Source organism: Silene latifolia, chromosome Y (assembly GCF_048544455.1).
Source record: "Silene latifolia isolate original U9 population chromosome Y, ASM4854445v1, whole genome shotgun sequence".
NCBI lineage: Eukaryota > Viridiplantae > Streptophyta > Magnoliopsida > Caryophyllales > Caryophyllaceae > Silene > Silene latifolia.
The window spans coordinates 313048737-313062975 of record NC_133538.1 but is presented as its reverse complement, the minus strand read 5'-3'; the positions used below and the strand labels follow the sequence as shown (position 1 = coordinate 313062975).

Here is a 14239-nt window from a genome sequence, read left to right as displayed (position 1 = left end):
ACTCACCTCCTCTATAAATACCGAGTCCCTCCTTCATTTATTCCTAAGACTTTTCTGAATTAATTCTTTCATGTTTTGCAAATTGTTTTTAAAAGCTTAAAACCGTGTTCTTTGCAAAATCCTTTAAAAGTCTTCAAGTATCTTCAGTTTCTACAGTCGTGGCTACTGTTGCTTTTCTATACTAAACTCTCTTGCTTAAGAATTGTTGATCTTGTAAAAGTTGTCCACCTCTATTCTTTGTTAAGAATGTGTTAGTGGAAACTTGATCCTATAACATTCTAAGTGTGTTAGTAGAGTTTAGGACGGAGTAGTCTTTAACTCTTGACAACCGGAGTAGGTTGTGAGTTGTTGAGTTCTAGGACGGAGTAGTTCTTTAACTCTTGGCAATCGGAGTAGATTGCGAGTTAGCTTGTCATAAGAACGGAGTAGTTCTTGTACTAGCTTTGCAACCGGAGTAGGTTGGCGTCTTTTATTACAAGGATCTTTTAGTTGTCGGAGTAGATCACTAAAGGAAAGTAATAAAAAGGTAGATTGGACATAGGCACTTGAGTTTCTTGCCGAACCAATTCAAAAATCTCGTGTTCAAGTGTTTACTTTATTTCCGCTGCTTTATACTTTGTTTGTTTGTTTTGTTTCGCTTAAACTTAGAAGTAATGATTCATCATCTTTGTCGCATTTGTCTGCAGTAATATTTCACAAACTGAGACAAATAGATACAGTCAGAACGATTGTTGCTTTCATACTTCAGCAAACATTCATCGTGATACTTGTTCAATCTTTCCATATTATTCAAAGTATCCTCTAATCTCTTTTGTTCTCTTAACTTACTTTAATCCAATAAAGTTGAAGTTAAATTTTTTTAAAAGAGTACCTAATTCACCCCCTCCCCCTCTTAGGTACTTGAATCCATAAACTCAACAGTGAATATAGTTTATCTTACAGGGGAAAGCGGGGAGGGGTCCATGTGGGCCACCACACGGGTGGTTGTCGGACATACATGGAGGCGAAGGAGGGGCGTCGTCGTTCGTGTGGTCGGTGGAGCAGAGGCAGATCTGTAGTGATTGGTTAGGCAGTCGATGGGGTATGGATCTGAGGTTGGGGTGGTCCTGTGGTAGGCTAGTCTGAAAGGGGCGGGTATGGGAGTGACTCGGTTTGGCTAGTCTGCCTGGTGGTGGGCAGGGAAGTGACGCGGTGGTTTATTGGGTGGTAGGAGTTGATAGTTGGAGGAAGTTTAATGACGTGAACAAAATTGTAAAAAGAGATTTTGAAATAAGAAGGGCAAAACGGTCAATTATGTACATGATTGAATAAAAATCATGTACAAATGTACATGAAAGAGGAGCACCCTAAAAGTTGAAATACTTCTATTAGTTACACTTTAGTAATGTTAATATTTAGCTTTAATAGTAGAACTTCTGAGAATCACCTTATTAAAGATAATTTCTTCATGAATTTAAAGCAAGATGATATAAATGAGCACAAATACTTGCGTAAATTCACTGTAAAACAAATCTTGCAATAATTATTTTGACTAGTGTTACCATCATGTTTAAATTCGTTTTATACTTGTGTAAAACTGTCTTATACGACTCAAATTGACAAATGAGAGACTAGTAGAGTAGTAACACCTTTGTCACCTTATCTAAGAATTAAGAAAGATAGCAACCAAAGTGCTGTGATCACCAAAGAATGGCTCGTGTGATCCCCTCAACATTCTCTCTATACAACTCAAATGCTTCTTCATCTTTTCATCCACCATTTTCAATTGTAATTACTTGTCCATTTTTCTCAACTAACCATCGTTTGCAATGCAATGCAACCAAGAAACCCAGTTTTGTTGAACAAATTCTCGATTATATTGAAGGTCTACTCTTCCCTTTCTTTTTTCCTTAATAGAGTACTACGGAGTATATATTATGTACATATATTAATCGTATGTAATTTGTTATTCCCTCTGTTTACGTTTGCTTTATTTTACGAGGAGACTAATAGGAATAGATATAATAGTTGGACCTCAACCATCCCTTTAAGGTTTTGGCCAGCTTGACCTTCGGGTTCGAACCCTGACAACCCCAGAAACTTACGAAGTGGAAATTCAGCACATGTTATGAGGGCACTTTTCGAGCCCAATGGGCACTCGAGAGCTAATGTAAACTACTGACTAGGAAATCTAACAGAGACAACTAAGCCAATGTAAACTACTGATTAGGAAGGAGAGAGTATTTACAAATATCGGGTGTATTAATTTATCGTATGTATAGACATAGTGTTGTAATTCTGTACTTTGCAGGAGGACCAAAATTAAGAAAATGGTATGGAGCACCTGAACTCCTTCCGAAAGATGGATCAGTAACCCAAGAAGAGGATGATCCTGGTACTACTAATACTATAGTCTATACATATGCATGTACTTACAGTCTAAAACTATACTGGTATGAGCAGAGAGATGTACACATTCATGTTTTACCTTATGAACTTGAAAACAGATGTAGAAGACGCTAGGGACGCCGTTTTGGTAACTGATGGAGACAGCGACATTGGTCAGGTATGATCAGCTAGCCATTGTCTATATAGGCGAATTTTTGGCCGTTTTAAGTTCATCAACATTTCATTGAAGAAACTAACACGTAGCGACTGTTACCCTTATGGTTGAGCACTGACTGCTTTCAACCTTCGGATTGAAACGTTGAATAAAACTTACCCATCATTGACTGTTGTTGCTGTTGTTCTTGAGGGTTTGAATCTTAGACCCCTTTGATCAGGAAGAGGTCCAAGTTCAGTTTCGTTTATAGAGAGAATCCGATCATTACCACTATTACCATAGTTCATGGTGACTACCATGAGTCCGTGACCATAACTGATATAGTAATATTGGTTTCCTGTTTATTATCTCAATCCGATGTTTTGTTACCATGGATGAATTTTACGTCTATCGATATAACTGATAACAGTAGCTTCCTGTGTCTCTCAATCCTATGTTCTGTTACAATGGATGAAGTCTGAGCCTTCTGATTTTAGCTTATTTAGATGGTGATTCTGTCTCTAATTGTCAAACGAGCCAAAGTGAAGGCATTAGTTAAAGATAGGCGGGCAGCCCTTGAAGCCTTCGGAACTTATGTTGAGGTACTTGCCTGAGTATTTACGACTCTCATCCTTCTGATTCCTGTCAAGACGTATTTGTCCAAAATTGCCTTCGAGATTTTAACACGCAGTCCGGTGGTTCAAATATGTACAGTCATTTTCCGGAGATGCAAATGATAAGGCAGCTATTAAGAAAGTCTTGAAGGGTGTTCGTGCAGTTATATGCCCTAACGTATGTACATTGCATTCTCTTCTAGTTACTACCTGTAGCAGCAGTAAAATTTGTTGCCCTGAAAGGTTTTACTTTTCCGAGTACCTGTAGGCTGTAAAATCTGATCCCCTAAATTAATTTACTGTTCTACAGGAAGGTTTCGTATCCAAAGTCGGGAGCTTAAAAGGAGTACAACATGTTATTCTTTTATCGCAGGTATTTCTAGCTCATCATGGTAGATTGCGTGTGAGAATGGTGGGAATTACTGAAATTACCCCGGCATGTCTGTTTGATAAGATCACAGTTATCTGTGTATAAAGGTGCTGATGGCATTCAAGCTTTAATGACTAGCACTGCAAGAAAGTTGGCTGAGCAAGATGAATCTACGCTGATGGCCTTAGGAGTTCCGTATACTATTATCAGAGCAGGTTCGTTACTGAACTCCCCGGGCGGAACACAAGGGTTTAGCTTTCAAGAGGTATGCTTATACGCTCTCTTTTCAGAATAAGGTTCTTATTTACTCGGAGCTCCAAAACATTAGATAAAGTAAAAAGAAAAATTGAAGCTAATTGACGGGCTGAAAGGTAAAGAGCGAACCTAATACCCCACTTGAGAAGTAATTCCTTAACGATCAGTGTACCTTGTTTCGTTGACAAGGTGTTATATTTGCTAATTCTGATGAAATTAATAGAAGCATTGGGAATAAAGATAACAAAACTGACCAGCATATTTTGTTTCATTGACAGGGTGTTGCAGCTAAGGGAAGTCTGAGCAAGGAAGACGCGTCCTTCATTTGTGTTGAGGCTCTTGAATCCATTCCAGACACTGGACTAATAATAGAGGTCAGTTTAACGAAAATACATAATCTTAAATTCAGATGCACATGTTCCTTGTGCATACCATAGATAGCATCACACAAGACAACACTAAACGGCATTTATTTTGTCAGAGATCTTCACCTTATTTTTCCGTTTCCAGTGAAGTCAGAGAATCGATGATCTTTGATTCTGGAACGGGGGCGGGGGATAGCAGGGGCGCCCTCCCCCGCTGGCATTTGAAAATTTTGAAATTTTTAGTTAAAATTTTCGGATTTTTATGAGGTTGCCTTATAGTATAACCACTTTGCCCCGCTGATCTAAAATCCTGGCTCCGCCACTATTCCTGAATATGTTGGAATACAACAAAATTGCTCACTAAGCTATATACGCGTCTTATATGTCAAACAAAACTTAACTGGTGCAACTCTTAATACAATTTCACCATGGATGGTTTGAAACTGTATATTTGTGTTTTGAACACAAAGGTAAGGCCGTGTATGTACGACCTTGTTGACCTCTCAATACTCTGGCTGTCTGGGGACCTTTGAGGCACTAGTTGCGCAAGCATTTATGTGTCAACTGTTTGCTTTGAATAATAGGTAGCAAATGGAGAGGAGAAGGTTTCAGACTGGAAACAATTTTTTGCAGATCTCATGGAAAAACAGCGCAAAACCCAATGATGTTCCGCAGAAGCAGTTCTATGATCCATTTATTTGTAAATCTCTGGTTATAGTACTGTTTTTATTTTATTTTATTGTCGCTACTGATCTCTCACATTTATTCGATCACGTCAATACGCCTTATAATTTGCTGAGCTGATTACCTAAGTGATATTTAAACTCCGAAATAGCTGCTAAAAAACCCTTCGAAAAGCTCTTCCAGAGCAAACAGGCCAGTTGGTACAGCCGCTCAAGCCATGAAAGAATTTATAGCTCGACTACAATGTCAGGTCGTTAAGCAAAGTTAGTTTCATCCAGTCTTCCGGTCTCCTCATCTTGTATCTCACTACCTTGACCATTTGTCGCCTCGTGTTAGTTTAGGTATATACACAAGAAATAGGAGATAATTACGGGATAAAGAATCTCAAGTCTACACATTTTCGGCAAGAGACGAAACAAGAAACTTCCAAAGCAACATCAAATCTTTTCACAACTAAAAAAGGCAAAATATATATCACAACAGTTAGTCTTGTTGAAGACGGGTCGGAGCAAGTGACGGGTAATACCACTCACAAAACGGATAGGGGGATAAGGTGGGGGCACCCCCATGTGCTTCCCTCTCTCCTCTATTTGGGTCATTTGTGAGAAGTAATGGTATACGTGCCGTCTTCAATGAGATTTTGTGATATCACAAAGGTTACTATATCTTCTCACACCCATTCTCCCTCGTATAAGAATTACTGGTACAATTCCTAGCGCTCTGCTACTGTACAACATACATGATTTGACAGCATGAGCAAAATAACTTGATGAAAAAAAAAAAACAGGAGAACAAAATGGATAAATCAAAACTCTCCTTCGCCACCGTTTGTTTTTTCATCGACACCGTTGGCTAACAAATCCCGCTGCAAGCCATTTTGGTTGCACCAACACAAAAACTCAGGAAGTGGTCCATCTTCACCAAGAACCCATGGATGTTCAGCAACAACCTCTAGTGTCATCCTCTGTTTCGGGTCTGCCACGGATTTAAAAATTCAAAATCAAAAGGGAAACAAGGCCAAGAATAAAACAAACTAGGTAGTATAGAACACAAAATTCTGTGCACCCCAACCCTACCTGTGACGGTAACCGATAAGGCGATAATCAATACAATCCAATGTGTCCCACTCAAACCCGAATTGGAATCGACCTATGGTGACCCGTGACTGATGACAAGATGATCACCCTATTCAAAATCAACTTGTCTCAACTGCCACAGTGCCACTTATAGATAACCTTATACTCCCTCCGTCCCGGTCATTTGTCTACCTTTGGTTTTGACACAAAGACCAAGGAGAGGGGAAGAGATGTTATTGAGTGACAAGTGGACAATGAGTTATGTGGATAACCAAACTACCCTTCAAAAATATTCCCAATATAGAAAGGTAAACAAATGACCGCGACACCCATAAATGGAATAGCTAAACAAATGACCGGGACGGAGGGAGTATTACTCAAAAAAGACATGAGTTCATTACCTTTGCAAAGAAGCCCCTCTAGCAAATTTCTGAGTTGTGGATTAATATTGTCAGGGAGATTCAGTGGATCATTAACAATCTGCACAATAAGAAAATGTCAGATATACAAAAAACAAAAAAAAGCTACAAAGATATAATAAAGTGGCATAAGGTATTGAGGTAACTAGACTATGAGCAGAAATCAGACCTTGTCATAGGTATCTTGCAGTGTCTCTCCAATGAAAGGAAAGCTGCCCATTATCATACAGTGTAATGTGATTCCCACAGCCCATGTGTCAGCTGCTTTCCCACGATAAGATATACCTGTTTGTTCAAGGAGAGCCAAATGGTTATAGGAATCTCCACGAGGCACTAGCAAAATAATTCAACATGGTCGATGGACAATAACTCACCTAAGCAACATTCGGGAGCAGTTATAACGGGTGTACCAGGAGAGCGCCTTAGCTCATCATTATCACCCTGAAAAATTAGCAATGATAAGAGAAAGCAATCAAAGGAAAACAAAAATGATTATTAAATGTGATACAACACCAACATTACTCTAATGCCTTAAAGACACCCGGAAATTGCGGCCTTGCGGGGTAAGAGAGGGTTGGGTGCACGTGGTCGTACCCCTGTGTTGCTAACACACACAGGCAAATTGTCATCAAACTACTACTCTGGGATAAGAAACTCTTTTTTATGTCTTGAGATAACAACAACAACAACAACAACAACAACATTACCCCAGTGCCTCAATGGCTCCCGCAAATTGCGGGGTAAGGGGGGGTCGGATGTACGCAGCCTTACCCTTGTGTTAGCAATACAAAGAGGATGTTTCCGAATGACCCAATATGGAAATTGCATCGAGAACTGCATCGAAGGACCGCTACTTCACAAAAGAAAAAAGCGCAACCACTTTAGTGAGCCATTTTGATTTATTCCATTATAATCCATAACCAAAGAGTAATGAGTCTTTGGCTCCATTGGAAATATGGAAATTATGTCTTGAGATAACAATTTGATAATTTACTGTTCTCAAGAAACTCTTTGAAAAATATGGCAACCTCGATTTCATCACTTTCCTCTTGCTATCAGAAAGGCTTATCTAAAAAGAACGACCATGGTCAACTCGGATCACACTTTGATAGTTTGATACCAACAGTTTTGTCTAGAAAAATAATTCAAATTTAAAAAAGAACGGCATTTAATAGATTTTTTTCTTACTGTGAGGAGAATATTATATTCTTTAGTTTCATACGCAATAATATGAGATAGCACACTAAATAACAAATGTACGACCGAAACTACTTATTAAAAGTCATCTCCAGCAGAAATATATTTGGCATTAACTACATTACCTCAAATACTTGGCTGACACTAAAGTCTGCTATCTTCACAGTGCCATTTCGAGTAACCAAAAGATTCTGCGGCTTTATATCCATATGCACTATATTCTGTTTGTAAGAGGAAAAAAATGACCTGTAATGATCTCAATCATCATATAAATGCTAACCACCATGCACACATCAAGGTGAAAAAGAAAACTCAGTCGAGGACAAGAAGTCAAGAACACAACCACAGAATCTTAAATTCATATGCACTATACTCTGAATTTCTGATTGTAAAAGGAAAAAAAATGACCCGTAATGATCTCAATCATCATACAAATGCTAACCGCCACACACAGTCGCATACATCAAAGTGAAAAAGAAAACTGAGGCCAGGAATTCTAGAACACAATCACAGAATCTTATAGAGTTAATTTTGGATTGATCATGAAAAAAGCTATTGAAAGAACCAAAGGCTGTCAACGAAAAACATATGAGGGACAAAAACCCACAAAAAAAGTCACATAGAAGAGAAAGAGGTCCGAAAAATCTTCTACGCCTTGCTGGATACCAAAATACGAGGGAAGGGAAGGGGAGGGGGGAATGGAGGAGGTGAATTTCCCTCCAAAGTTTTCCTTTGTTGGAAGGGAAATAATTTGGCTTGGAGAAGGGAAAATGGAGGGTTCCAATTCCCTCTACCTCCATTTTGTTAACCAAACAAAGGATTTTTCATCCCTCCAAATCCCCCAATCAAAACACGCCCCTAAAGATTTCTAATTGTTTCATAAACTTCACCAAAACCCACATTTGATTTGACCAATGAGAATATGATTTAGTTAGTCGGACCAAAAACATAAAAAAAATGAATTTTGAATTGCATATCTATCGTCTGAATGTGAAAAATCATTTTGAATAATAGTATTTCACCTCCCAAATACAGAAATAAGGACATTTTACCAGACCAACTACAATCGCATCAACTATGGGCAGGAAAGAACAGTTGTTCAATCACACAACTTTATGTATAGCAATGGACACATTTGCTTTAAGATACCAGTTTCTTATTGAAGATGATTACTCCGCGATATAGACGTACAGGTAACAGATTCGTGAGTAAGTTACCTACGTGGCAAAAAAAAACTTTTTGAGGAAAGGGGGCTCTGCTAAAGGCAGTATCACGGCTCCACAACCAATGATAGCACATTAAATTGCTAAAAGGACCAAATCCGTTCCACCTATGTATTCTGAGAGTGAAGTTCATTATAATAGTGTTAAAGGAACTTACATGTGAATGAAGATACATTAGACCAGAAACAATATCGCGCAGATATTTTCTAGCAGTAGCTTCTCCTAAACCACCTTGTGGACCAGCACCCTCGTGGTCCCATTTCTCCTCAACATACTCGAGAACTGAATAGAAGAACAGTATCAGTAACAAGGGTCGCGAGGCTAAATAACAATGGTTTTCCAAAGTCAAACATGTAAATCATAGCAAGGGGAATTGATTAAGTGGTAGTCAGAATACCCATATAGAAGTGATCAGTGTCTGGGTCATCAATCACCTCAATGAGATTGACTATGTTAGGGTGGCTCACAATTTTCATAATTAGTACCTGCATGCAATTGGAATAACTGAAAATAAGTAGCTAATAATATTAATAGCCCGATGACCAAAAAGAGTCGTGCTCCATGGCGACTGCCATATAAAGCTTATCACATATACGAACCATATCACATATACGAACCAAAGGAAAAAGTAAGATGCTTTAGCGACGACATTTATTGTGTGTTTGACCTAGCTTTTCAAAATGTTCTTTGTTTAAAGAACACAAATTGGCCAAATACACAATTATTTAAAAGTTAAAAGTAGTTTCTTAAAAGCTCAAAAACCATCTTTTTCCCCTTTAAAAATAGAAGCACCATTTTGGTGTTTCTAGTTTTTGAAAACCAATTTTAGAAAATTAAGCTTGAGAAATAAAAGCTCAATTTTAACAAATTAGGCCAAACATGCTCTAAACAAGCATGAAGGACACTTTAAAACGACCACATCAGTGCGCGGCAATAGCTTCTACTTTTAAAGTGTTAGGAAGAAAAATCATATGAGAAGTTCATACGTATCGAGTAAAGGAAATGCTATTGTAACAGGATACTTCTTAGGTACTGGAACAAAATTTAACTTCGGTACAAGACAATTTCCAAAAATTACGTACCTCCCGTAGAACATCTGTCATAGCAGTTTCTGAGGGTGCAACCCGTTGCTTTAGCAAATGGGACTTGTGGAATGCCTGCATAAATGTAGCATCACTCTAGCAGGTCAGTAAGATAACTCACCAAAAACTGAAACAATTTAAATGCTCAACAGACGCATGGAGTAATTTTATAGCAAGGTGAGTTCGTCCCATTATCCTCACCCTCATTTACCAACGTATCATTTAGAACATGCTCAACAGTATCGTTTAGAACGGAGAACTAAATCATTGAATCCTTAATCATCTTTACGGGAACATGCTTAACATGTGACATGCCTGTCTCTGGACATATTATATACGAAAATCTGACATACTAAGGCAGACTTAATCCCAAGATCGAAGTTGGCTCAGAGCATCATAGACGAATTTTAGCTGCCTCAACTTGAGACTCGTGAATAGTGAAATGTGAACGGAAAAGTGGGTGCTACATATAGTCGTAGAGACTAGCTGTGTTACTCCGACACGGCAGGTCAGTCGCGTGTCGGACACGACACGGTGGCCGACACAACAAGTGACACGTGTCTGACACGTCCTTCATAGACACGACACTGACACGGATGAGAAGGCAACTTACATGCCGATTAGGTTAAAGGCTTCACTGAAATATGACCATTATGAAGCTTAGATCTGGGCTTGATGTCGCAGAGGAATGAGGTTTGCAGGGGGTAAGGAGAAGAAGAAGAGCATTCATTTATTTTTAATTTAATGTGGAAGATGAAGAGTGGGAGAAGAAGTGTGAACAGGTGCACCGAACAAAAAGACGAAGAAAAGTTGAGATTTTTTATTATTATTAATTAGTTTAGTTCACAGTTTTCAAGGGTACTTTCTTTCCCCATATACAAGTTGTGTAAACGATAAAACGCCACTTTGCATTTTTACTTTGAAATTTGAACACAATTTAATTTATTTTTATTTTCATACAAACTTTGTGTTTTTTATTTTTATTTTATTTTCTTTATAAAAAAAGTTGTAGGATTAGAAACAAATTTTGCCGTGCCGTGTCGTGTCTATTATGTTGGTCAAGACACGCCGACACCGTTGACTGTGTCGGCGTGTCCTACAAATTCAGGAATTTCGTGTCGGACACCGACACGTGTCGGCGTGTCTAAGTAACACAGGTAGAGAGTTTTTGAGTCTTTAAGGGGTAAAGTGGAAAAATATGAGTGTTCGGACTGAGTCAAAAAAAAAATTATATATCAAATCTTAAGACTCATTTAGGGTCTGGGAATAAAGATAGTAACAACATAAGATAAAGATGGAAAAACACCTTAATTGCGTAATTTATCCCATCTATGCTGCTCCGATACAGAACCTGTCACATTGTAGACAGATGTAACCTGGAAAATTTTATATTACTAAGCCACCAATAACACAAAGTACACTAATATATAGCTCACCACTTTGGCATAACTCCCAGAGCCAATTTTACACTCTCGAACGTACTCATTTATCATCTTATTTCCATTTTCATCCTGAAAATGCAAAAAGCCGAATTAAACTGCAGCGAACACCAGAAGGCAAAAACGAATAAAGGAGGTAAATGATCACGATTCAACGGATATTTTCACTTTATGCGTAATCAGAACAAATACAGCCATTTACACTATCAAACATGGCAGTTGACATCTTTCAGACACAACAAGGTATAAGAAGTAAAAGGTATGAACACAATATTTTAAATAAATTTAGAGAGGCAAAACAGCAAAAGTAGCACGACAAAGACACTATTCCAGAAAAACAAGGAGAAAGAAGCAACCTAAATACTCCAAAAGCAGACAAGTTTGCTACACAGAAAAGGAAAATTATAATGGTAAATCAACAGACATAGTGAAAAAACCAAATGATAACGGAGAGTACAAGTTTCCAAATCAGATTCATGCAGTTCAAAATGCAACTGCATCAAGTACAAAACAGGATAAAACGTGGCTTGAGATGGCACTGCCAGGCAAAAGAATTCTACAACAACAATGCACATTGTACTCTCAAACTAAATGCATTATTGACTCACGAATCCCAATCTGAGATCATATCGTCCCATCTAATGTGCACTCAATCGTCAATACTGCTATAAATCGACAGAAGAACAATCAACACAATAAATGTTAACATGATAACAATGTAGAAGGGTGGAATAGATCGAAATGACTCGCTAAAATGGTTACGCCTCTGCTTATTGTGAAGAACAAATAATGCAATACCCAACCCAACTTTCATCAAGGGTCATCCAAAACCAAACCCTATTTGTTGTTAGCACATGGGCAAGCCTCCATACACTGAAATCAAACCCCATTACCCCATCGTTTGCAGAGCCTCTGAACTGGAGTACTTTTTGAGTTGTTAAAAAAACATTATAAAAGGAACAAACAGCAGCAAAGTTTCACAAAAACACCACTAAGAATAACTTGATAGCGTCTAAATTTCCCAAGCTATTATTATACAATCTATTTCCCGAGTAAACCCCACATAAAAAATAAACTTTCCATTCACATTCAATCAATTTAATCTCTAGTCAATACTACCATTGGCAACAACAAATATTCAACAACAACAAAAACAGAGACAATGATCACCTCAGATCGAACTAATTTGCAAGTTTCCTTGACTTGAAATTGCCTACAAATCAACCCATTCTTGATCTTGAAACTGAGAACCTCTTCAGACCGTTTAGCTGTGCTGGGCATATCACTATCATCTCCTTGAGTCATACTAGTAGACTCTCCATTATACAGCCTATCGTTGTCTTCGTCTTCGTCTTCTTCCTCCTCTTCCTCTTCCACTATCCCCGGCCTCAGCAACTTTTCTCGGGACATCCCGCCCGCAAACCCACCCCATCGAAATCTCGGCCTTGCAATCGCTTTGTGCCTCCTCGAGAACCCAAAGCAACCAAAGCAGCCCATCTCCATCAGTCTACAATTTACAGTACACACAATTTTAACATATAATTCAATTAATCGCATTTCATCATCATAAAATAACATCATATCCATATAAAACAGCAAAATTAGGGTCAGTTAGTCAATAATACTGAATAAACATCAAACATAAAAAACCTGAAACCGATAAAACTATACAGAGAATTTCAACAATTCAATCTCATTACTTCATCATACAATAACCTCGCCTTCATATACATTGCATCAGCAAAACTACGTTTAGTTAGTCGACAAACTGGATAAACATTAAACACGATAAACTGAAAGATAACAATAGAAACAGAATTTCATCTATTAAATCTCATTACTTCATCATACTGTAACACCGCATTAATATACATTACATCAGCATAGTTAGGATTAGTTAGTGGAGAAATTCACATAATAAAGCGGAAATCAATAAAAATATACTCAGAACTTCAACGATTCAATCTCATTACTTCGAGACATGAATTACATCGCATTCATAAACTTTACGTCCGCAAAATTAGGTTTACTAGGTCGAGAATTTGCATAAACATTAAACATAATAAGCTGAAATCTACAATTCAATCGCATTACTTCATTATACAATAACATCGCATTCATATACACTACATCAGCATAATTAGCGTTACTTATGTGATAAATTACATAAAACTCTACAACTGATAAAAAATCAATTTCAAAACGAATTGGGGAGGAACAAAGAAGCGTTTCAATCTCATTACTTCGTCATACAATAACATGACATTCATATACATATCGACATAATTAGGGTTACTTACACAACAAATTGCATAAAATTAACCATAATTTACTAAAATTGGGACAAAAAAAAAGCGATTTTCAATCGAATTGGGGAAGAACAAAGAAGTATACCTGCAATCAATACGTCATGATATAGAATTGAATTCGATGAAGAACATCTAGGATCGACGAAATTGAGGTTAAAGGGGATGCGAAGAATAAAAAGAGAGGATCTTGCGATTGTATCAAGAATCTAGGGTTTCGTAGATCAGAATTTCGTAAGAGAGAGAATTTGGGGCGACTTGCGAGTTACAACAGTGGTATTCGACGTAGACTTCAATCGTAAATTTAAGGAAACTAGTTTTAAACCCGTGCAATTTATGTATTTGGGTCGGTATTAATATTTTTGGATGTATTTTTTTTTTCTTGCATTTCTATTCTACTTATCTAGTTGGTCTAAATCAGCGATCTACATAATTAATGTTTAAACTTGTTACAAATACGTGTTCACATGCAATGGTTTAAGAGAAAATAACGTAATCTACTATTGTAAATAAAATTTGCCTACATAAAAAACTTTACATCCCGATAAAAGAAATATAATTTAATAATCAACTTTAACATATGCAAATTATTCTAAAAATTGAAAAATTTCATGATAGACTACATTAGTAGTCGTGGTAGAAAAGACGCATATCCGAATCACAAATTTCATGATAGACTACATTAGTA

General features: G+C 37.5%; 2 protein-coding genes across 2 annotated transcripts; one reads left to right on the top strand and one right to left on the bottom strand.

Annotated features, from left to right (window-relative positions):
• Positions 1-1620: 1620 nt before the first annotated feature.
• Positions 1621-4916, top strand: LOC141633604 (uncharacterized). The gene is made up of 9 exons (XM_074446044.1): positions 1621-1864; positions 2291-2374; positions 2487-2545; positions 3028-3123; positions 3236-3313; positions 3446-3508; positions 3597-3770; positions 4039-4134; positions 4710-4916. Exons 1-9 carry the CDS (start codon positions 1690-1692, stop codon positions 4788-4790), a joined length of 906 nt encoding a protein of 301 aa, XP_074302145.1. The 5' UTR covers positions 1621-1689; the 3' UTR covers positions 4791-4916.
• A 317-nt stretch (positions 4917-5233) lies between these two features.
• Positions 5234-13864, bottom strand: LOC141633603 (serine/threonine-protein kinase GRIK2-like). The gene is made up of 12 exons (XM_074446043.1): positions 13640-13864; positions 12416-12752; positions 11243-11317; positions 11113-11157; positions 9807-9881; positions 9122-9209; positions 8882-9006; positions 7627-7722; positions 6679-6745; positions 6474-6589; positions 6287-6365; positions 5234-5784 (listed from the first exon to the last, which is right to left on the bottom strand). The coding sequence occupies exons 2-12, from the start codon at positions 12746-12748 to the stop codon at positions 5615-5617; spliced, it is 1269 nt and encodes a 422-aa protein (XP_074302144.1). The 5' UTR covers positions 12749-12752; positions 13640-13864; the 3' UTR covers positions 5234-5614.
• Positions 13865-14239: the final 375 nt, after the last annotated feature.

What these genes read in the sequence shown, in the direction of transcription:
- LOC141633604 (XM_074446044.1), top strand. Translation starts at nt 1,690, where the DNA reads ATGGCTCGTGTGATCCCCTCAACATTCTCTCTATACAACTCAAATGCT. An exon ending in CCAAGAAGAGGATGATCCTG is followed by an intron (nt 2,375 to 2,486) that starts GTACTACTAATA and finishes ACTTGAAAACAG; the next exon opens with ATGTAGAAGACGCTAGGGAC. An exon ending in ATGTTATTCTTTTATCGCAG is followed by an intron (nt 3,509 to 3,596) that starts GTATTTCTAGCT and finishes ATAAGATCACAG; the next exon opens with TTATCTGTGTATAAAGGTGC.
- LOC141633603 (XM_074446043.1), bottom strand. Translation starts at nt 12,748, where the DNA reads ATGGAGATGGGCTGCTTTGGTTGCTTTGGGTTCTCGAGGAGGCACAAA. An exon ending in TAATGTATCTTCATTCACAT is followed by an intron (nt 7,723 to 8,881) that starts GTAAGTTCCTTT and finishes TCTTACAAACAG; the next exon opens with AATATAGTGCATATGGATAT. An exon ending in TGCAAGATACCTATGACAAG is followed by an intron (nt 6,366 to 6,473) that starts GTCTGATTTCTG and finishes CTTATTGTGCAG; the next exon opens with ATTGTTAATGATCCACTGAA.